Here is a 22,490-nt window from a genome sequence, read left to right as displayed (position 1 = left end):
AGGACTATGCTATGTGATCATGATATGTGCACGGTGGAATAAATGAAGTAGTATAGATAAGTATTTCTTTCTACTGTATGTACAGAACTCAATCGGTTCTCAAAAATATTCACAGGAAAATATACAACAATGACAACAGCAATATCAATCACCCTTCAACCATCGCCCAAAAGTCCATCCATCATTCTTTGACCAACACCATCTAGATCCTTCTTAACTCCACCACTTATAATTTTCATCTGGAAAAAATTATCCACTGCAGTATCCGGCCTTAGTGGGCTCATCGCCTTTGTTGTTTCCAGTGAACATCTGGCATGCGTGGGCAGTATCATAACAGACATTCTTCAACGTGGCCGTGTCTCCGTAGTTAGAGTTGATACCAGCAAGAATACCACCGTTGACAGCAGTCGTGCCTTCAATGTAGACATTGCGCTTGCATTGGGATGAGCACTGATGAGAAAGTTAGTCAAGCCATTGTAAAAGAAGCGAGAGAATACAAATAAACGGGAAGAAAAATATCACAGGTGGAAAGCAAAACTCACGTTTCCGCAACTTCGGTACAACTTTCCATAATCCTCAACGTAGAAGTTGATGATGTTGACAGTTCCACATCCGTTGTGTTGCACGACTTTATCAGAGGCATGATATGCTCCGCCTCCTATAATCCATGATTGATCACCTGCCTTGTCCTTCTTGATGGAAATGGCATCCTCGCATACGTCTTCGAACCAGACGAATTTGAGAGTGCAAGCTCCAGCACAGTGAACGCCTTCAGCTTGGTTTTTGCCGATGATGACGTTTTGGAGAGTTGCTCCGGGGTGGAGGAGAAATACGGCGTCAGAGTCGCCTGATGAGGAGTGTTAGTCTCATTTTTGGGGAATTTGAATGTGTTGGAGTAGTTGTGTTACTTACCTCCTTCAGTTTGTCCACCGCAAGCACCGGATCCACGATCGTATCTTGCCCAGCCACCGTCAAAGGTGGTTCCAGCAGCAATTTCGATGACTTTGCTGTTAGTCTTTGTCGAAGTTGCTCTGGGAATTCCTCCGGAGTAACCTAGGCATGCGAGAGCGGAGGGGAGGATAGCCATGAGGCTTACAAGCTTAAGTGTGGCGACCATATTGAATGATTGGATTCGATGCTGTGTGTAGATAAAACCGAGTCTTTGATGCGTGCCAGAGGATGAAGATGGTGGTCATTCAGTATGGCATCATGGCTCTTATATAGTCACGAATCTGCGGAGTATTCGGAGCTCCTGCACCTCACTCGAGGAGAAATATCTTCGCGCTGTTGAATTCGTATAGATCCATAAAACATATCGGAGAGTGACTGCTCTTCTTGGAACGAGATTCCAAACCTTTCATTGGCATGCTCTAGGGAGGCTGCGACTTAATTCGTGCTATCTTTCAAAGGTGGAGGGGGGTGAAGAAACAATTTGTGAATACGAACGGAATAACTCCTCTTGCTCCATAATCAAGCTGGCCAGATTTATACCACACGACCAGCTGGAGTGCTATCTCAGCAAGATAATGTTGGTAGCTAAGAGAAAGATCACAGTCGGACATCCCTTGAGGATTCACTGTACTAGCATCGGGTACATGCAGTATCGGGACGTATACTACTTAGTACCGACCTGAAAGCGAAAGCAATTGGAGCGATGAACTTGGTCCTGCAATCTTTACTCGGGCATTACCCCGTGGTTTCTCCAGAGCTGTGCTACATCGTCATGTGCATATGGAACGTGGTGATTGGAAGCTTGGCGACTATAGAAGCTTCAATATTTTTCCGACGTCGGCTTGGCGCTTACACCGTTGTATGGCAGTGGATCCATCCATTCACATGAAACCATTGTTGGGGGTATCGTGAAATTGGGAAGACATGACTCGCTAGCGACAAGTGTGGTTAAAAGAAACTTCGCAAATTAACCGCCAAGCAGCCGCCAAGCGCCAAGGAAGTTGGTCCCGAAAAGCTCATGAACCTGGTGGACGGATTGTATTTCTGCGTTGGGATTCCCTTTATATCGTTGCATTCTCCTCACCAATGTCGGGACGAGAAACCGTCCGAAGATTAGACGCGACTTCTATCTATGGGAAGTGGGAACTGGTAGCAGGAACCTGAACAAAGACTCCTGATTGTATAGAGGTAGGACTTTTCGTTCCACTTCTATAGATTTTAGCAGCCGATGTTTCGCCTAGGTCCTCTAGATCTAGCGATGCGGGATGGGATGTTAAACGCACGGAATGACCATAACTAAAAACCTGGGTATGGGTATCATCATGCTAAAACGAACATCGAGCTATCTAGCTATGGGTATCGACTGTGGGCTCCTTCATCCTTCCTTTTCTTGTTGTAAATGATTAAAATCTGGTAGAGATACCGTATCCGGGACCTCCCTTTGACTGAATTGATTGATAAACACTTTGCAATTACCAATCCAACTCTGCCAACTCAGAAGTCCTCGAGACTTTGCTTCTCGAACACGGCAACTCTGCCTTCTCATACTCTTTTACGAAAAGTCCAGATTCTCTCAGGATGTCTTCCCACAATACGAAATACATCCAGCTATCCTCAAATTGAGGCTCCGCCAAATGATCCGCATACACAATCCGTCCTATGTTCTTGCCATGTCCAACCATATTGACTCCGTCGGCCTCCTTTCCAGTGTCTTCCAACCCGCTCGATCCCCAGGTCCACGCTTCTTGTCTGCGACCGTTATCAGTAACGATCTTCTTGACTCTGCATTTTGCGCAGATAGTCAAATCAATATCGTTTCTTCGAGACTGATAAGGTTCGCCGCCGAAGCTAAGGGCCTTTATTTGCGGGATAAAGCTGTCAGGATCACCGATGAAAGAATAATCCTCGCGACGCTTCTTGACACCCTGGACAAGAGCTCTGGCAAGAAGGTCGGTGATGTATTCATGAGGCAGGAGTTTGATCGACGAGGGGCTCTCAACATGGCCCCAGAATTCCTTCTCCATTGCACACTGATCCCAACTTGTAGGTGGCAGAACTCTGTAGCACCCGTCGCACCATTGTGCGCCGCCGCTCCAGAAGAAGCTCTCGTTCCACAACAAGTCCGCGAGAGTCGGGTACCATTCCACTTCACTATCATCAAGTGGCAGACAGTCAAAGCAGCGCTTGTCCAAATCCAATATATAGTTTCCGCACTTCGATACTTGCAGGCTTAGAGGTAAGGACAGCCGAGCTGCATAGCAGGTATCGGGAGTTAAAGGGTGACAACTACCATGAATGTAGTTGTCGATGTCGGAATACTTCCTGAATACTCTTCGGAAGTGGGAACCAGTTAGCGAGAAGCAAACTTTGGAAACGAGATCAAGCTCGCTCATGATCTGCAAGATGATATCGACTGGGCAATTTTTAAAGGCACCGACGACATCGCTGTTTTGAATTAGCCAACTTTGCACATAGCCGAGGGAATTTAGGGGAGAATGAGTTGCAAATGCGAGGCATAGAGAGGTAACTTACGTGCTGTCATTCACAAGTGGTGATACAATTGTATCCTCCACATCCACATCGTCGATGTCTTCTTGTTGCTGCAGCTGAAGCTTTTGCAAGCATTGCGCGACAGAACTTGGAGAAGACATGGCCATGAGTATGTGGCTAGATATACCTATAATACACGTTAATAGATGTGACTTAACTGTTATAAGATAAGGCTGTGCCGTGTTTGAACTCTCTCCTTGATCAAATACATGTTGAATGAATACGTAGCTTCGATGCCAATGAATACTGGTGATGACGACACCAAGAGATTCTCAAGGGGCTTGATGGTGAATAGTTTCGGATTGAGACGGAAACTTACGGAAATGAATTTAATTACAGATATTACTATTAAATAACTCGGACGAATATGTTCGAGTGTCGAGTTATTAGATAGTAGTATTCGCTCGGTATTAGATAGAAACAAATGAAAATCTTTGAAACTGAAAGTTAGATGTAAAGAGTATCTTCGAGTATCAAGGTAGTGAGTGAGAGGTATTTGATGTTTAATAGATTAATAAGACGTAAGTCTATTTTTTTTATGTTCCCAGCTATCTGTACTGTGTGAAATATGTGATAGGAATCCGAATTCTGGGAGGTACGGGGGCTGTCTACAATTTATATGCGAATGAGAAGTAGTGTATAAAGTTGGTGACTTGTTGAAATTCATCAAGGATTGTACTAAAAAGAGCTTAATCGACCGTATGAACAGGAATATATTCGTCATGATAGACTATTTCACCGTAAGTGTCGAGTTGTGAGTGTCAAGTTGTGAGTGTCAAGCTTCTAATTTAACGTGACTAGAAAGTCCTAGTATCAAGATCTACGTTTTCTTTTCTCGGTAGCGCTTGCCCTAAGGAATAGACCAAGAGGTACTACCAGATATATTTTCATTTTGGAAGGTGTAAGTATCTAGTAACAGTTTCTAACAAATCTTAGAGGAATCTTGAGCAGCAAGCCTAAGCTATCGCTGAAGGAGCTTCCTGATCTTATCCTTCCTCGCTAATTTTAGGATGTAAGTTTCTTCTCAAGATTCTTACCAAAAAAAAGTTAAGAAAGTATATCTCTAAGATGAATTGAAGCCAAAAGATGAAGCTTGAGAGACCAGCTAATAATATGACTACCTAGTCCCGAAAGTTACTCTATGGTCAAAACAACATGCTTTCATCTTATTCACTATACATTTGAACTACATCTAAGTTTTTGATTTAATGGCACTGGAAAAGTAATCAAGTCGCTCTAGCACCATGTCATGCAGCTTGCCTGATCACTCCTTGAAGAATCCTCAAACTCTGACTCTCGCTTGTCCGATCTTTTCAGACCTTGCGTTAATAAGTTTGAGATGGCGGGGACTCCTTTCCCACACGCTCGTAACCGAAATGAGCCTCATGTATAATGAAGGCACAAACTAGTCAAAAATGAACGGCCTTGTCAAATTACCCACATATAACGGCAATCTGCATTGGCATCCTTCAAGGCTCTCTAAGTTTCATACGCGCTATCAGATATGATTTCTTCGGTAAGTATTCCAAGCAGCCTAGTTGCGGCCGATGAGTCATGAAACATGGGTTACACATCATTCAACGCCAGTGCACAGGTCCATATTCGTTTGATGAGCCTCATTTACAATCAATCTTTAGGAAATAGTGAAAAGACAATGAGCAAGACTGTACTGCTAATAATTAGGAGCTAGCAAATTGAAAATCAGCAATGTGTTTGCGTCATGTCAAGACCGCTTTAAATTTCTCTTGAAAGGAAACTTGACGACGATCACCTTTAAAGTTCTGAGTTTCAGTTTAGTGATATGTCAGAAGTGCAGATTGGTCGACCAACGTTAGATCAAATGTCAGCGTGTCATAGGTCGATGCTTGGCCTTTCCTACTACTTCTAGCTTGGCTGTTCTTTCCATTCATACTACTTTTAGTTTGGTCGTCCTTTCCATGTATGAATAAATATTTTGATAGGAACGTACCCCCCGCCCTTCACAATACGACATGCATGGGTCAAAACGTCTTTAATTTGAGCATTGCCGTAATTTTATGAACAAGATATAATAGTATCATTGTGACTCATTGGTAAGCCTTGCAACACTCCCCAAGAGAGGCAATCCTGTTTTGCATGCTCAGTTTAGGGAGAGTGCATCTTAATCATCTCAAATATGAATGAATTTCACTGATTTCCCACAAGAAACTCAAATTCGAATACCTACTGCCAAGATTTTCTCGTAATAGAATCACAGCGTTCGTAGTATTGAGTTGAATCCGGTGGTAGTTGGTGCAAGTATTTCAAGTTATTAATCATTTCGTTTTGACTTTTGCGGTTCCAAAAATTCACTAGGCGATTGCGTAATTCATCCAAGCCGTTACTAGTGCGAAGAACGTAGTTTAAACCGAGCTAGTCAATTTGGTTGATTACTGCTTCGATGAATTATCTCGTGGCCTTTGGGAAGCCACGATTCGAATGAAGATTTTACGAAAATCGACAATGAATGAATGAATGTACGTTGCTCCTCCGAGTTGTGACACGTCATTTTGCCTGGTGTCTTAGCGAAAATAGGTTCTTTCTTGCGCTCAGACTTACTTCTACAATGTAGAGGCACTATGCAAGTCTTGATAGCTGCTAGCTACTTAGGTATAGATACTGGTGGTTCTACAATAATAGCAAAGCAGCACCTCATGAACCAGAAACTTCGTAAATTTGTATAACCGAGTTTGGCAGGACCAAACTAATAAAGTACAAACCTCCATGGTACTGCTTTCATGTACTGGGCCTAGACCAGAAATCTGAACACTCTTATATCCCTGTACCCCAGTACAGATACGCAACAGAAAATAACAAAGCAGGATTTTACTTTCAACCAGTCTTCACACCCTGGTACAGATATGCAACAAAACATGGAGGTACCAAATCCTCTTTATCCGGTTCGACAAAAACTTTTTCTGATTTTGGGATCATGGCCAATCAAACTTCGACAGACCGATTGCGTTATGGCCCTTTGAGCATGATCGACACTTACCAGCCTCCCATTTTCGAAGAAAATATGTGTGTCTGCCTCTAATTCGGAGGATCCTGACTACACTCAGCGCAAAATTCGAGTATTTCGTCCGCCCGCCTAGATGGGTATGCTTTATCAGAACCAAAAGTTTGTTCTTCGGGAAAAAAAGGGTGAGCCGTGAAACATTTTGCGGAAAATAGGACTCTCATTCAATACTCGGTAATGAATATACGGACCAAGCTATTCTATCAGATCCAATAGACACAAATTGCTGCAAAATATTAAGAAGGATATGGCATGGTGTACTTATCTTCAGATGGTTGACGTTGCGATATTCTCTGAATGTCGGCAGTTCGGCGGCAGTTTACATGTGAGTTATTATGCATGATTAATAATCAGTCGATCATAGTCAACGTCCAACGTCGGTTACATGAAGGAAAATCTTGTATCACATCCAAACATCTGAATCCTAGCCTCGAAGAAGCAATCTTTTCATTACAATACTCGTTCATAAGAATCTTGATCTAATGGCAGCCCCTAACGAGACCTACACTCCGGCATTTCCTCCAAAATCCAAGCCCCACATTTCAACCGGCATCCCCTTTCCTGAAGCATGTGCCCATCACATTAAAGATACATTCCATGCCTCAAAGGTCTACATAATTGTATCGAACTCTATTAGCAAGACTTCCAATTTTACCTCTCTTCAGGAACGCCTTGGTGATCTGGTGGTGGGCGTGAGGTATGGAATCAAACCACACACACCATGGGATGATGTCTTGGAAATCGTACAAGACATGCGGGAGCAACAAGCAGATATCATTGTTACGCTTGGAGCTGGATCACTTACTGACGGAGCAAAGCTCATCTCGTTCGTATGTTAAAGTCGTTCATATAATCGGGATAATTCCCAGCTTAATATTAGTATCCAAAATTCTGGGTAGCCTTAGACCTCTAGCTTGCGGGTTCATACGTACTAGACCTACTATCCTATGCTATTATACCCCCTAATTTTGGTAAAACTTCTTGCGGAATTTCCTAACACGGAATTAGGCATTAGCAAACAATGTATCCACTCCCGACGAACTCTACTCTCTCTCAGCAGATGCCAAAACCTCAGATCTAAAGCCATGTCAAGTCCCTATAATCAACATTCCAACATCCCTTTCTGGTGGAGAGTACTCACCATTTGCTGGAGCTACCAATACTTCGACACATCAGAAGGTGGCCTTTAATCACCCATCGATGGGCGCATCTCTTATCATTCTATCTCCTTCCCTGTGTATTTCTACTCCTCAACATGTTTGGCTTAGTACTGGTCTTCGAGCCGTAGATCATTGTGTCGAAGGACTATGCTCGCTCGATGAAAATGTTTGCGCGGGAAGCGATGAGGAGTTTTCGAATGGATTGAGATTGCTTGTACCAAATTTGTTGATCACTAAGAAAGATCCGACAAATGAGGACGCGAGATTAAAGGAAATGTGGGGGGTAGTGGAAGCAATGAAGGGGGTTAGCAGAGGTATCCCAATGGGCGGGAGCCACGGAATTGGGCATCAGTTAGGACCGCTTGGTGTTGGCCATGGCGAGACGAGCTGTATCATGTTACCGCACGTATTGAAATATAATGCAAAGCATGGCGGCAATGACGAAAAAGTTGTTGAAGGACAAAGAAAAGTACTAGACGTTTTGTGGGAGGAAGCTACCGTCAAAGACGTACTCAAGAGAAGCGGATTGAAAAGAGAAACTTCCGATGCAGGCGATGTGGTGGGAGCTATCGTGCGCGAACTTGGCATGCCGAGGACACTGAAGGATGTGGGCGTAAAGAGAGAGCAGTTGGATGCACTGGCGGATAATTGTTTGAAAGATAGGTGGTTACCTACAAATTCTGTACCTCTGACTAGTAAAGATCAAGTGCTCGAAGTGCTGGAAATGGCTGCTGGTTCATAGTATGATCATTGTGAGGGACCATTTCATTAGCAACAAACTTTAGGTAAATTCATGATTCACAGATTTTTTATTGATGTTGTTCTGAGCCCTTCTTTAAAAAGTTTGTTGCGCATCTTTTCTGCAGCATATCACAATTGTTGTTAGTTCTTTTCCACCAATACCTTCCAGCGCCGCGACAATGTTCGAGAATAATGACATGGAACAATTGTCAAGGCAATCAAAATTTCCAGAAACAAAATGCAAAAAAAAGTATATTGTACAGTGGTCAAGCTGTTTGTTGGGAAGGGAATTTGTTCTTACCACTTTGTGTCCTCGTCGCGCTACCACCGTATTTTGTATTTGTCCTGGTTCCCTGGTACAAGCCAGGTAGTGGGTCCCATTGTTGGTTTTGATGTTGATTTTGTTCCTGCAGAGCAGATTAAATTCAGTTGCTTATAGTCACACTCTGAAGAGGTCGGACTTGTTGATCCATAAAATCCCAACCCTGAGAAATCATTAGCATAAGAATCTTAGAAGTGGGAATCGAGGCATATAACAGCTTGACCACCGAATATGTTTGACTTTGTTGTACCGCTGCCGAGAGAGGAGTGAATCATGATGAGTTGATGAAGTGCGCGTAACACGTGATGGAAATCGGAATGAATCGTTTGGCTGGTCCTGGAAACCGTGCATCGGCGCTTGTGCATTTGTGATGTGATTCATGATGATTCCTTTCTATGTCATCAAGAACTCCGATTAGGATCTCTGTGGATGCGTTGCTGTACATTGAATAGTATCGTTTCTGACGCAGCCGTGTTATTTTAGATCCTGCTAGTCAGCCTCTGCTATTTAAGATGCAGGATTTATTGATTCTTATCAATTCTACTAACTAAAAGTTTACGATCTGAAAGACAAGAGGCTTGTTCAAGCAATTACTTCAGTTCGATCCAAGTCTAGATTTGTCCTTTCCAAGTATCATGACCTGTTTGACAAAACTAGGGATTAATAACTAATTCTCTCTGGAAAACCACATCATTAATCTGCGGAGGCTTTTAACGTTGCACTTAGATCTCTTGTGTCTTATATCTGTTATTGAATATCAGTACGATGGACAACATTACTCAGACTGAAAATGAGCCTACATCACCAAATCCACTCTCAAACGTGGAAAACTCGGGCCCGAAAGAGGACTTTGCAGGTAAAAGCAGCCTTCCGACGGGTCAACCTAATGACAATTCTCCGTTGTTAGCTTCAAATTCAGCCCATCACCCTCCCGAATCTTCTTTGCCTGAATTAGAATTCCCCATTCGCATAATCCAACGACAGCTTGTCCAATCTTGCGCCAAGCCCCCGCGCAGCAATTTAGAACACCTAGACTTACAAACACGTATTAGCTCCACACATAATCCAAGTCAGTCGCCTCAAGAACTTAGTTTCTTCCCATTGGAATATCCTCCATATCCAACGAGTGACGTCAACTTCGATGAATGGACTAACTATGCTGCCTATTGTGGCACGTCACCAGAGCCAGAGCTTCTCAATCTTCTGTCAAACGAAGAGAATGCAAGTCTTCACAAAAAGTACTTCACACCTCGATCTATAGATGATGTTAACAACGAAGATTCATCCTCTTGTGCCAACAAAATAACGATGCGGTCTAGAACACACGACTTCGAGGTAACAACTGCTCAGCCACAAAGTCAACTTCCATGATTAGGTAGTCGTGACTGCAACGACACACACTCAACAAACACTCAACACACACTCATGGAAATTCTTGCGCCATTGTAAGCAACTGGAAAGCCTCGGACTAGAGATCCAGAGAACAATTATAATATATCGAGAACGATCAGCTATATTGCTTTCTCAAAGTAGTCCATTCACTAGGTCTCTTAACTAATTTTTGCATTTAAATCTTCTCGGGGAAGCAGAACGGAAGCACGAATTCTCTCCCTAAACGGTACACACCAATGGAAATTTTTGCCCGAAATTTCCCCTTCGACGACCAATGGTTTGAACGACAGCGGGTAAAAGCGTGGTCTCAACTGTTTCCTTCAATGTCAAATGCCAGAGTTTACGGGTTGCGCATCTGGTAATTACCTTAAATAGTAGCTTATGGAAGAATCAATCTACTGAACTTCGATCCCGGTAGGCTGAAATATGAATGTGTGGCAGTGAGTTCAGCCTTGTCTAAATTTCCAGAAGGCTACCGAGGTATACTTCACTCTTGTGATTGGTGACATTACGAATATTCACTTCAAAGGCTATCATTTCTTCTATGTTTGGATTTTAAGGAGTTCTGATCTTACTTACAAATTTACTTATTCTACACTAATCTCCCACAATATACTTTCAACCGCAAGAGGTTTTAAATTGCCCACAAAAAGAACATGTTTCTCAAAGCAATTGACGTGCCCACCAAGTTGCAACATCCTGCGTATTACATTTGCAACTTGCACCAGCTTCCACAACTCATCATAACTAACACGTTGCAATATTCCATTCACGATATTTGCAGTAAATCCTACCACTTTCCGTGTCTTTGCTAATGATAGAATGTTCTTTTGCAGAACTCACCAAAGTATTCACTTACAATCACAGTCTCTTATCTTCCATTTCAACCGATAGTGAATGGTGAACGAAGACGACGAAAAGTCAACAAAGAACAGAGGCAAACAAATGGCGACAACAAAAGATTGAGATGTCATCTACGATAGTTTAGTTTTATGGCAGAGGTCACCCACAAGGATATTGATGGCACGTCTAGGCTTTACCTCGAAGCGAGAATACATTTTTGTGAAAGGGGCGGCAGAACTTCGGGAACAACCATCAACAACATCAACCTGCTGTGGAAACCCGAAAAGTCAACAAAGCATACTGAGGAAGAGCATCCCACTGTAATTACGGTGATCACATTATCTTTTTGATGTTATCATTATACCAGAGGTGTTTCAATTCCAGTGAGTCTCAAAGCCAAATTCTGACACTAGAGCTGCAGATACCATACAGAATGGCAGATGTAATGTTCATCGTTTATCATTAAGGTAGAGCGATCGATTTATTTTATCAGGAACTGAAGTAAACTGATACTTGAAATTTTATTGTAGAAAGCGCAGTATTTTCGAAAACAGAAACTAGGAACGATAGAACGCACTCCAGAGGAACTGGCGGATAGCTACGAAAGAGGCACGACAATGGATTATTTACATACGGATCAGGAAGACGAGAACGATTTGAAAGCATAGATAATGGTAAATTTTGCGGAAGGAAATAAATCTCTTAGAAAGCAATGGAAATTGAAGCATGTCTCGGGACTCGAGGGGCATGGAGGGTCGTGATCGTCGACAAGCCCAGAACCCTACAGAGACCGCTCAAACACTTTGGCATGTAGAAGCAGGCACCAAATTCGACCCGCAACTATTATCTTGCAGTGGTTTACAGGTTATAGAGTAATTTTGTATATGCTTCGTCGTATATCATCTTGAGCTAGTTCCGCAACATATGCACCATCGAAATTGAGGACGGAAGTTGATGGATAAGAGGAGGGATGTGCGTGAGAAAGGTCTAGGTTTCAGAAATGGTCTCGTATCTTATTGAGATAATTATATCGATAAAAATATCTAGAACAGCAATGAGTCATACTCGATTTCCGCGAGTATGCGAATAATGGCGTAATGAGAATGTGCACTCTTGCAGAAATATTCATGACATGCAACATACATCTTTATCAGTATCACCTCTCTTTTTCACTTTCGCTTCTGGCGAGGAACCTTCAGAGTAGATTGTAGTACACTTTTAAACGTTCGTTTTGATTTGAGTAAAGCTCTTGATGCGTCAGAAGTGTCTTTGGGTAACAAGAAGACGAATGGAGGGTCTTCTAGTATATAAAGATGACCACTTAGAAGTAGATGGAGTGACCATTATGTTTTTAAATCAGTATCATGAAGAAATTCATTTTATCCGTATTAACATAGTAGATGGTTGTGGAATGCATTGACAATAGAGCCAAGAGTGATTCTGAAGTGATTTTGATTTATTTCGTTTCTTTATCTCTACCACTAGTTTTGTACGCGAGTACATTATTTATCTTGTAATCCCGTCGCAAAACCTCTCTTTGACTCTCATTCGTACATCACCCTTCACGAACTACGGTGCCATCAATTCAGTTGCCAGTAGCTACCGTACCTCGAACAATATGTCTACCACACATGACGAATTGATGTCCCTCGAAGAGCTTGAGAGATTGATGGATGAGCAAGAAATGAACAATGCCATGGCAACAACAGCTTCAGCTTCAACAACCATTTCATCCAGTACTGTTACCGCCATCGCTATGGCTACCGCGTCTAATGATATCTCGGAAGCTAGCAACGAGAAAAGCTCTGGCGTCACTTTACTTAAAGAGCCATATAAAGATCAACAAACACCATCTCTCCCAGAAAACACTTCCGGCGCAAAGATGTCGAAGAGATCCGGTACTCGAGCCAGAGAGCGCAAGGCTAAATCGGCTCGGAAACTATCAAAAATCCCTGTTTACATCACAGAGAACCGAGAAGCTCACCAAAGCTACTCCATGGCGAGAGTCCCATGGACTGATCAGCACGATAAAGAACGCACTGCCGCCTACTTTGAAGATGCCACTCTTGCTAAGCAAGCCGTTTCTCTCTCCTTCGACGAGTCTGAAGGCTCTGGCGCTATCTCTCCTCCGGCTACTAGCATGGCAAATGCTTTAAACTCCTTTCCTACCAAGCCGCTTGCACCAAATTCTAGTTCTGAGCAACTAGATATCAGGCTCTTTACTCCTACTACTCTCGGTAGAGGTAAATCCACTAGTTTGAGCCCTTCTTCAGCACAACTAGGCAAGTCTAACTCGGCTACTACCCGAGGTTCAGGAGGCCCTCTTGAGGTCATCACGATTAGCTTCCCAACTATCGGGGTTTTGTATTCTGTATTGAAGGATTTAAATGCGGCTAAAGAGTCTAGCGCTGGTGGTATGTTAACCTCAATCAAAGGACCAATTGGGGAGAATCAGGTAGAGGTTTCTGGGCCAATTGGGTCTAATATTCGTGGGTTTGTTAAGAAAACTTGCCCTCGGCTAAGTGGGAAGCAGATAAAGGCTGCAGTTAAGTGAATGGAGAGAGAAATGGGCCATTAGATGTAAGTTAGACAAATCAAAAAGCGTTAAATGACTAATACTTATCAAAAGTTGATAAAATGCCGAGAAAGACCTAGTTCCCCTTTGTAGATTGTTTTTATTAAATTGAGACACTTTGATGTTCTTATTATTGCAGATCAGGTGATTTGATTACAGTCATTGATAATTTAGGTGAGTGACGAACAATTAATCGTTTTGATTGTTGTTGACCAGGCTGAACAATTATATCTTTCGAAGTGTTGAGTCAAAATAAGACAATATGTAGTCATGGTTGTTGAATATTAGGCGATACCTTAACAATCATTGATAGTCCAGGTCAGCATGGGACAAGATAACGTTCAGAATATTCTAAATCAGGTCATGCAATTATATTCATTGAAGATTTTTATTTCATTTGAGAACGTGCGCTTACGTTGATTAGGTATATCAGAAGAAAGTCGTCAAATTTTTGCAAAAGGGCAGAGCAATCAAGAGGCTCGACTGATGTTTGAGATTTCCAAGAATTGAAATTGTCACACGTGTCATGACATTAAAAGGATTCAAAAGTATGCTAGACTTATTCACGACGACAACTCTAAGATTCGATAGAAATAGAAGAAAAATCCAGTGTATCCACGTTGTAATATCAGATGGGAACTTGCAAGTATGCAAAAACTTGTTCGGGCCGACTGAGCACCATTAGTTGTATCTTCAGAGAGTATATGCTGAAGCCCTGATGATAGCTATTGAATCTTGCAGTCTAAGCTGAAGTTTTGGAATCCCAAAAGTTACCAAGTCAACTTCAAGCATTGAAAGCACAGTCGTTCAATATTAACTACTATGCCCGTTGCCCCAATTCAATTTGAATGTTGAAGGTACTATCGTCTGATGTCAGACACAAATCCCCCAAATTAACTTGGAAGATAAAATAACGACCATCTGATGATAGTAGCTCCCAAACTCCTCAACTCCATCTGAATATCCAACGTACTACCCTACCGTCTGATATCAAACCCGACAAACTTCCAAGTCAAACGTGGATATTAAAGATCCTCCCGCTCAACAGGGGTATTGAATGGCTCATCACCCGAAAGTTTAAGACAAGGTTGTCCATGACGATGAAACATTAGATTTCCCACATCTACAAAGAGATCCAGTATCGAAACGTAAATGAATACCAAATGCTACCTATCCGTGTATTCTCCACCTTCATTGACTTATTATATTCTTCGATTCTTGTATTTGACACATGTGATAAGATCAGTATATGGCACTTTATCTACATTGTCGCCCCTCAGCTGCTCAGCATTCTAGTGTCACTTGAAAATTAAAATATGGTTATTGATCTGCCTCTGTCGTGTGTCCAATTTTTGTGCAACGTGTAAGAGAAGGAGTGGATGAAAGATTTAACGACAAACACCATGAAGGTAACGAAGTCGCTTCGCAGACACATCGATATGAAAAATTTATGAGTACACCCAGATATGGATATTTCCCGATGAAGGGTACATGGTACAATATATGGTATCTTGATAAAACTACACTCTTCTTTTGGGTACCTAGCATAGCCTATGTGGCTTTTATAAAACATAACGGCCCGTTCGTATAATCCCAATTTCACCCAATCTACTCTATTTATCTTTAAATTCCTGTGAGAAGATCTTCTGCCAGAGATCCAACCACTTTTGTTGTTGTGCTGTGAGGGCCTTTCCAGGCGTTTTGAAAGATTTGGTAAGTATATCGCGAAGTCGAGCTCGCATTGTTTTAATAGCAAGCATCGTTTTCCAATCCGACACAGCAAACCGAGCCCTATTGCCATCTAATATGAAGACACCGGCGTACATCTATATCAAAATTAGTGGGCAATTTTAACGGTATATTTAGATAGAACTTACGTCACAGCGGACATCTCCGCAGAGTAAAGCAATCGAGAATTCTTCTACGGCTGTAGTTTCATGGGCATTATAAAATCTGCTTGGGTTTAGTGATAGAACTAAGTAACACGAGAAGAGAGAACTTACTGCTTTGCCTGCATAATATGATAATACGAGAGCCATTTGAGCTCATGATGACCCTTATTTACAGATGTAGGATGAAGACTAATGGATTGATTATTGGCGCAGTTGCGGAATCCCTTACCATCCCGGACAAGAAGCTTTGGATAGAAGCTCCAACCAATGACTGAAGAGACAATGATATCATTATCACTGTTTGCATTGATTCTAAAGGGTATTTCGAAAAATTGTCGACGTCGGCTCGAGTAACGTGTTCTACATTAATTAGGCCACGTTGAGAAAACAAATACAGTTAACATACCTATTCAGAGCAGTTCTCTCCGCCTCTGTAAGAGGGAGAAACCCAGAATCCACAAGACAAACCACCAATTGTCCTTTTAAGTCCTCAATATTCGATAAACTTTGCTGGCTGAGGAAATTTTTGCGACAGAATTGATACTCGGAGCCATTTGCCATGCAAACTTTCTTCCAAGCTAGGTAGGCGTTATAAACTGTCAAAAGATCAGAATCCCCTTTTCTGAAGGCAAGTCTGACAGTATCCGCTTGTTGTCGTTGTCCAAAAGGTGCAGAGAATGGCGATTTTGAAGATAGGATTGCAGCGATTGTTACTGCTGCGTCGAGACATTTGAAAACGCTACCAAGGAGCATAAGTTTTCCCAAGAAAACGTCGAGTGGTAACCTCGCTAACTGGAGACCCAGCGGCGTTAAATCTTCACCTGCTGTCAAGGCTCTAACATCTACAAGTGCGTCAATGGCGCGTCTGATATTCTTAGCAGACGGAGGATCCAATGCTTCACTCAATGTCTCCTCGATACCACCTAACTTACAAATCTTGACTCGAATGGCAAGATCTTGAAGAGATAAACGGAGGAATTCTGGGGTTTGCTGATCGGCCAAGATTTCATCGTGTCTATATTTAGTGAAAAGATGAAAGCAAAGTCCCTCTTGTACTCTTCCAGCTCTACCTCTTCTTTGTTTGGCATTTGCCTTGCTGATGAAGGTTTCCAATAGACGAGAGAGCTGTCTTCTCTCATCGAATCTCATCTCGCGATGCTTTCCTGTATCAATTACACAAGTGACATCTGGAATAGTAATACCAGTTTCAGCAATGTTGGTGGCCAAAACGATCTTTCTGATTCCAGGTGGTGGCACAAGGAAGGCAGCTTCTTGATCTTCACTTGCGATGGTGGAATGTAACGGATATATATACCAGTCTGACGAGAATGCCGGGTGTCCACAAAGCATATCATTTAAGGTTCGAATCTCAGCAATACCTGGGAGAAATACAAGGATGGCCTTGAAGTAATTAGCATGGATAAAAGTGTTACTCAAAATTCTGGGGCTACATGTGATCTTTGGTGCAATACCAGAATATCTGGTTCACATCAAGAGATACAGATCAGAGCATTGGTTTGGACGGAACTTACTTTACTATATTGCGCCAACCGGTCATCAGCAGCGATCTTTGCGATTAATTGAGTTACCAGATCAAATTCTATCCGATACTCATCGAATTGTGCAATAGTGTTTCGAGTTTTGTTGCTATAACCTCGTAAAGCTTTCGTACTTTCACTCTTCGTTGTCTCGCTAGAGACGTCATCTGCGAGCTCGACATCGTCATCAAGGTCAGTATACTTTTCTTGCAGACCATTATCTAGAGAAAACCCTGTAAGCTCAACAGCGTCTTCTAGATATTTGACCTGAACGGGGAATGTGCGGCCTGGAACGTTCAAGACGGGAGCGCCATCTAGATATTTGGAAAAGCGATCGGCATCGACTGTTGCAGACATTAGAACAACTTTCAGATCCGGTCTTCGCACCAATAATTTTCGAAGGACGATAAGTAAGAAATCACTGTCTATTGTGCGCTCATGAACCTCATCAAGGACAATGTGTGTAATATCTCTAAGGTCATTTGACCCCTCGAGCATTCGCATCACAATTCCGGTAGTAGCATAGATAAGTCGAGTCTCTTTTGATGTATTGGACTCGAGTCTGATGGCATAGCCTACCAGTGAGCGAGGAGTGCCAAGATCGCTCTTGCGTTCGCCCAGCTCTTCACTCACACGGCGAGCAAGAGAGATTGCAGAAATACGTCGAGGTTCCGTACAATAAATTTTGCAAGGCTTTCCTCTGGACAATTGGTGCTCCAGAATAAATGCTGGGACTTGTGTACTCTTTCCACACCCAGTCTCACCACAAACAATAACTACTTGTGAGCGATCTATAGCACCGAGTACCTCATCTTTGAATGACCACATAGGCAGCTGCATTCGTGACTGAAGCATATGTTGATAACTATGCGACGAGGATTTTTCAGCCCATATTCTCTGATATGCCTCGGGAGCGAATCCTGCCTTGGGACCTTTGTCCATGGAAGCTTCCTCGTTACCAGGCGTCCTGACCGCTCCTCGATTTCGGAAAGCGCCATGTATCAAAACACCATCTTCTAATTCTTGATCTCGTTTTGCGCGAACCAAATCACGGAATGTCTTGATAGCATTTCGATCTTCTTCATCCGACTTTTCCTTCTTAATCTCGGCAAATTCGGTCCAAAGATCACGCCATGCCGCTGGTAAACGGAGAGAAACCTTATCTTCTTTTGCTGACGACCCAAAAATAAGAAATAATGCAGTCGTAGCAATATACGCTTCAGATTGGCGGGAGTCGGGGGTGGATACAGAGACCATAGTAAAACTTTGTAATTTCGGACTTGAGGCATATTCGACCTGCGGGAGGGGTGTAGTTGCAAGTGGATCTTGTGATTTTGACCAGGTGATTCGGAGGTTGTGACGATTAGAGTAACTGGTATCAGAAATGAGAGTGTAAGCTAGTCTCACTGAAGAGTCCCTATTATCATTTGGTAAGCGTGGTTCATTCCTAGTAATCTTTGTGCCCCTTACCTTGCTCGACAGGCTTCTTCAAGCACTCTAGTTGGGCTGACGCCCGACCACTTTCCAAAGTCTCGAACAGTAACCTTCGTCCCATCCTTGCCATTAATCACCGTACTGCTTTTACCAGTCAACGGATCTACTTCGTTAACAGGCAAGCTGGCAAAAAGGTCAGCCAGCGCGGCATCGTCGTCACTACCAGTTTCCTCGAGCATGGCTTTGCCAATCGCAGCTGCTTCTCTGCTAATTTCGTCATCAGAATCCACTGAAATTTCAGACTCTTGTGCTTCCTTATCTGCAGCCAATTCAGAAGCGCGCAAGGTAGCTGCATCTCTCTCTAGCTTTATTCTTTGTTCGTTCCACTGTAATTCTGCAGGATATCTGTCAAACAAGACATCATCCTCTATTTTCTTGAGCTTTCTTGCTAACCTCGCTGACTCTACATCAACGGGACTTCCATTGTTTTGTGATTTCGGAGCACCCTTTTTGCCATTTGAACGTGTATCAGTGGTAGACTTCGAGTTTTGGAGTATGAACATTTTTTCTTTAGTTTTCAGATATACTGGGAGGAGATCTTCCGGGTCAATATCGCTGTCATAATCTACTATGGTTATCTTCTTGCTTTCTTGCTTCTTTCCATTTCGGGGGGTATTCCCTCCGTTTTGAATTGATGCAAAATGCCTCATATCTGATTCGATTCTTGGTGTGGTCGTTCCCGAGGCCATAGGGCTGTCAAACGGTGTACCTAGAAGACAATTTATTAATTTTAGTAAACTAAAAAGCATTACAGATGTACATACCATTCTGAGACTTTTGCGAAGACGCCAATCTGCGGTGTGCATTCTGATAGTCAGGCAATTCTTCCCTCGAACATTCACGGGAAAGCCACTCCAGCGATTCTTCCATACCCCAAATTGAATCCTTATTGCTACTGCCAATCTTATCCGAAATATCCAAAACATGCTGGAGAGCCAATAATACTTTATCTGTTACAAACCCAGCCCCGACGAGAGCTTGCTGTAAAGTCCAAAGTCGAATTGCGAGCTCCTCCTCTGATACCTGCTTTAACGAGGTTGTATCTGTTGCTGGACCGGAAAATCGCCCTTCCATTTTGATTAGATCCAAGATCTCTTCCATAAGCTCAGGAGGTAGCCATTTCCTCGTGTTAAGAGTTTCTGATTGGCCTCGTAGAACTCTGCGATCGGTTTCTAATCGGGTCTTTTGACGAAGCGCATCTCTCTTCGACTTCTGCGAATGTTTCTCGACGAGTATTTGAAGTTCAGAATTCTCGAGTTGCTTTTCGAACTCTTCGGGAGTCAAATTAGAATCCTGATTTGAAGATCCATTTCCTGCGACTTCACCAGCCTTTTCCCCCAATTGTTGACTCTCAGTTGTATCGATAGCGTCATCCGCTACATCCTTTTCCTTAATAGCTTCGATAGCTTCATTTTTGGGTTTCGAAGCAATCGAGGTGGTAGCAAAACCTCTGGCAGGATTTGTAGCTGGCTTCTTCTTTTTCTTGCCACCAGCCATCTTCTAGATTTGTCTCGAGAATTGGTGATTAAATTTGTTGGATCGACGTAAATGTCAAAGTACCTAAAACAATGCAGCCTCGTAACGCCAAATATTAATGCCAAACGCGGGGCCGATTTATAGTGGGGGTCAGTATTTCTTTACTGTATTCTGTTACTCTGTACGGTGGAATCGCTAGGGTCGTCATTTCTCTCCAACTTTTTTTTCTCGGAGGCCGCGATAACATTAATCCAGTCAATCAGTTCACCCCTCAAGAATTGCACACAGATACTAGGTATAAACAATTATACGAGCAGTTCGCAGAGTACATTATCGAGATACTTGAGAAGATACTTGAAAAGACCATCAGGTCATGAGAGATCTTGAAGGTATACAATATGTCTGAGGTGGAGATTAATGGTCATAATGAGGGGGTGGATTTGGACCTTACTCTTACAAAGGCTGCGCTCACTTCCTCTTCAACAAATCTACGATTGGGACAGCTGAGATTGATCGAGGAAAGACTTTCAAAGAAAGGTACATAAATGCACGAAACGTCGAGCAATACCCTCACTCTTGCTTACCTGCTAACACTGCTTTGTTTATAGAGCTCGATCCAAAGCTTTTCCCCGTTCTTCTTCAACTTCTATTTTCCACATATCCATATTACCACGACAGAGATTCGCGACTTGCTGTCCAGTTGTGCATACGGCATATATTTGATTCCGATTGCGCTTTTGAGTTTCTGTCGAGTTTTTTAAATGCATTAGATGCCGAAACTAAGAAGGGAGGGCTGGCACCAAGCAATGCGTTTGTTTTGGTCGAATATTGTAGTGCGATCTTACAAGTAACCACTAATGGAGCCAGATGGAAGAGCTGGGGCTTAGTCGTCGTGGCTGGTAATGCGCGGGCACTTGAACTTTGCATCACATCAAAACATAAGTCGTCTGCACTGAAGACTACATGGCGGGGTTTGCGGAATGTTTTTCAAAGCTCTATATTCGAAACTGCAATCGGAGACAGTGTCCAAATATTGAGTTCCAAGGAGGCTCAGTCTTCCTCCAAGAATGCTGTGATGCTAGGTGCAATTTCAGGAGTATGCGCCAGGAAACCGCAAGCAAAGGTGGTTCTAGAAAGCAAGAAGTCTTTAATTTACGGTTATTATACGCGCGATATCATAGCCTCTAGGACTCCACTGCCTTCACATATTGCCAGTGCTTTGAAAGACTTTTTCTTAGACTTTGCCACCCAGGAAGATTTCGAGCGAGAAATTGTACCATCCCTCGAGAAAGCGCTACTAAGAGCTCCTGAGATTGTACTAAACGACCTTGTCACACCACTCTTCCAGTCTCTACCTAGCTCAGTAGATCTCTCAAATGTTCTTCGATCTAAGCTTTTAAAACCTATCCTATCTAATATCAAGTCGACCAATCCCACAATTCGTCAAGGAGCACTTTCTGCATTCAGAGCAATTGTACCTAAATGTCATGATGAAACCTCTATTGCCCAAGTGTCAGAAGAAATATTGACACCATTAAAAGGGGGCAAAGTATCTGCAGCAGATCAGAGGGCCAACTATGCAGAAATGCTAGCAATATTACCCGTGTCCAAGTCGAATGCTTCAGCAGCTATTGGCCTTGCGACAATCGCAGGAAAGGAAGCCAACGAAGCCGCATTGTTAGCAGAGACATTTGCTTTGTTACATTACCTGAAGAACAGAGTGCAGAACGAATCTCCCCTGGATAAATCCATCATTAACACCTTCACAAAAGGTATATCCGATAAAAAGGTCCCCGCCAAGAAGCTATGGACGATCCGCCTCGGAGAATTGCTATGGGATACCGAAGAAGCTGAGTTATCTGAATCAAAGGCTTTGGCAGAAGAGACTATCACAGCATTGGTAGATATTTGGCAAGAAGTGACGGCGAATTCCATACCCGCAGCTCAGTCTGGCCTTGTCACTGCAGCTTATGTTCTTGCTGCAATCTCACAGACAAAATTAGGTGTTATTTCGGGTCCAAAGATTGACGCAGCGCTCAAAAAGGCTCAAGTCTCGCATCAATCACTACTCATGGAGCCTAAGCCATCATTCTTACTAAACCCTCGGATTTATAGCAAACTTTCTAGCTACGATGATTTCATGTGGTTTGTTAGAGCCTTGTTTGCCTTTCCGGATCAGCTTGCTTCTCTGGACCCGGCATCCCTGGCAGGGATTGGTTGGTCTCAAGCTGTCATATTTTCTATATGTTCTCCTAATGTACATCATGATGTCAGAAGACATGTTTCTCATTTACTTTCCCAGCTATACGTTCGCTTTCCTGGCAATATATCCAAAATCATTACATCTGGTTTGTGGAGATGGTTACAATCCATTGAGCAAGGAGAAAAAGACAGTGCTCCAATATCGGCAAAAACGGAAAACGATAATCTGCACTTAGTATTGAAAGCTATCTGTTTGACACCAGCGGAAATCACACGACGGGGTGGTTCTGTGGATCAAGTGGTAGTCAAGGATCAAA

At 42.8% G+C, this 22,490-nt stretch overlaps 6 protein-coding genes across 6 annotated transcripts; 3 read left to right on the top strand and 3 right to left on the bottom strand.

Moving 5' to 3' along the window:
- Positions 1-249: 249 nt before the first annotated feature.
- Positions 250-1,117, bottom strand: EAE97_011738 (uncharacterized protein; the record flags this gene model as incomplete). Its single annotated transcript, XM_038882253.1, has 3 exons — positions 250-450; positions 543-847; positions 913-1,117. 3 exons carry the CDS (start codon positions 1,115-1,117, stop codon positions 250-252), a joined length of 711 nt encoding a protein of 236 aa, XP_038726863.1.
- A 1,306-nt stretch (positions 1,118-2,423) lies between these two features.
- Positions 2,424-3,602, bottom strand: EAE97_011737 (uncharacterized protein; the record flags this gene model as incomplete). The annotated part of the gene is made up of 2 exons (XM_038882252.1): positions 2,424-3,396; positions 3,484-3,602. The coding sequence occupies 2 exons, from the start codon at positions 3,600-3,602 to the stop codon at positions 2,424-2,426; spliced, it is 1,092 nt and encodes a 363-aa protein (XP_038726862.1).
- Positions 3,603-6,767: 3,165 nt separating this feature from the next.
- On the top strand, positions 6,768-8,559 carry EAE97_011736 (uncharacterized protein). Its single transcript, XM_038882251.1, has 2 exons — positions 6,768-7,368; positions 7,547-8,559. The coding sequence occupies exons 1-2, from the start codon at positions 7,021-7,023 to the stop codon at positions 8,438-8,440; spliced, it is 1,242 nt and encodes a 413-aa protein (XP_038726861.1). The 5' UTR covers positions 6,768-7,020; the 3' UTR covers positions 8,441-8,559.
- Positions 8,560-9,526: 967 nt separating this feature from the next.
- On the top strand, positions 9,527-10,132 carry EAE97_011735 (uncharacterized protein; the record flags this gene model as incomplete). The annotated part of the gene is made up of 1 exon (XM_038882250.1): positions 9,527-10,132. The coding sequence occupies one exon, from the start codon at positions 9,527-9,529 to the stop codon at positions 10,130-10,132; it is 606 nt and encodes a 201-aa protein (XP_038726860.1).
- Positions 10,133-12,614: 2,482 nt separating this feature from the next.
- On the top strand, positions 12,615-13,550 carry EAE97_011734 (uncharacterized protein; the record flags this gene model as incomplete). Its single annotated transcript, XM_038882249.1, has 1 exon — positions 12,615-13,550. One exon carries the CDS (start codon positions 12,615-12,617, stop codon positions 13,548-13,550), a length of 936 nt encoding a protein of 311 aa, XP_038726859.1.
- Positions 13,551-15,075: 1,525 nt separating this feature from the next.
- EAE97_011733 (uncharacterized protein) lies at positions 15,076-20,009 on the bottom strand. The gene is made up of 7 exons (XM_038882248.1): positions 19,260-20,009; positions 18,472-19,204; positions 16,996-18,418; positions 15,870-16,864; positions 15,575-15,823; positions 15,449-15,524; positions 15,076-15,397 (listed from the first exon to the last, which is right to left on the bottom strand). Exons 1-7 carry the CDS (start codon positions 19,990-19,992, stop codon positions 15,185-15,187), a joined length of 4,422 nt encoding a protein of 1,473 aa, XP_038726858.1. The 5' UTR covers positions 19,993-20,009; the 3' UTR covers positions 15,076-15,184.
- Positions 20,010-22,490: the final 2,481 nt, after the last annotated feature.

This window comes from Botrytis byssoidea, assembly GCF_014898295.1.
Source record: "Botrytis byssoidea strain MUCL 94 chromosome Unknown BBYS_041, whole genome shotgun sequence".
Taxonomy (NCBI): domain Eukaryota; kingdom Fungi; phylum Ascomycota; class Leotiomycetes; order Helotiales; family Sclerotiniaceae; genus Botrytis; species Botrytis byssoidea.
This window is presented reverse-complemented; position numbering and strand designations above follow the sequence as displayed.

Coding starts and splice junctions, on each gene's coding strand:
- EAE97_011736 (XM_038882251.1), top strand. CDS start 7,021: ATGGCAGCCCCTAACGAGACCTACACTCCGGCATTTCCTCCAAAATCC. Junction 7,369..7,546: donor GAGCAAAGCTCATCTCGTTC/GTATGTTAAAGT, acceptor ACACGGAATTAG/GCATTAGCAAACAATGTATC.
- EAE97_011733 (XM_038882248.1), bottom strand. CDS start 19,992: ATGGCTGGTGGCAAGAAAAAGAAGAAGCCAGCTACAAATCCTGCCAGA. Junction 16,865..16,995: donor GGTTGGCGCAATATAGTAAA/GTAAGTTCCGTC, acceptor AATTACTTCAAG/GCCATCCTTGTATTTCTCCC. Junction 15,525..15,574: donor CATATTATGCAGGCAAAGCA/GTAAGTTCTCTC, acceptor AAACCCAAGCAG/ATTTTATAATGCCCATGAAA.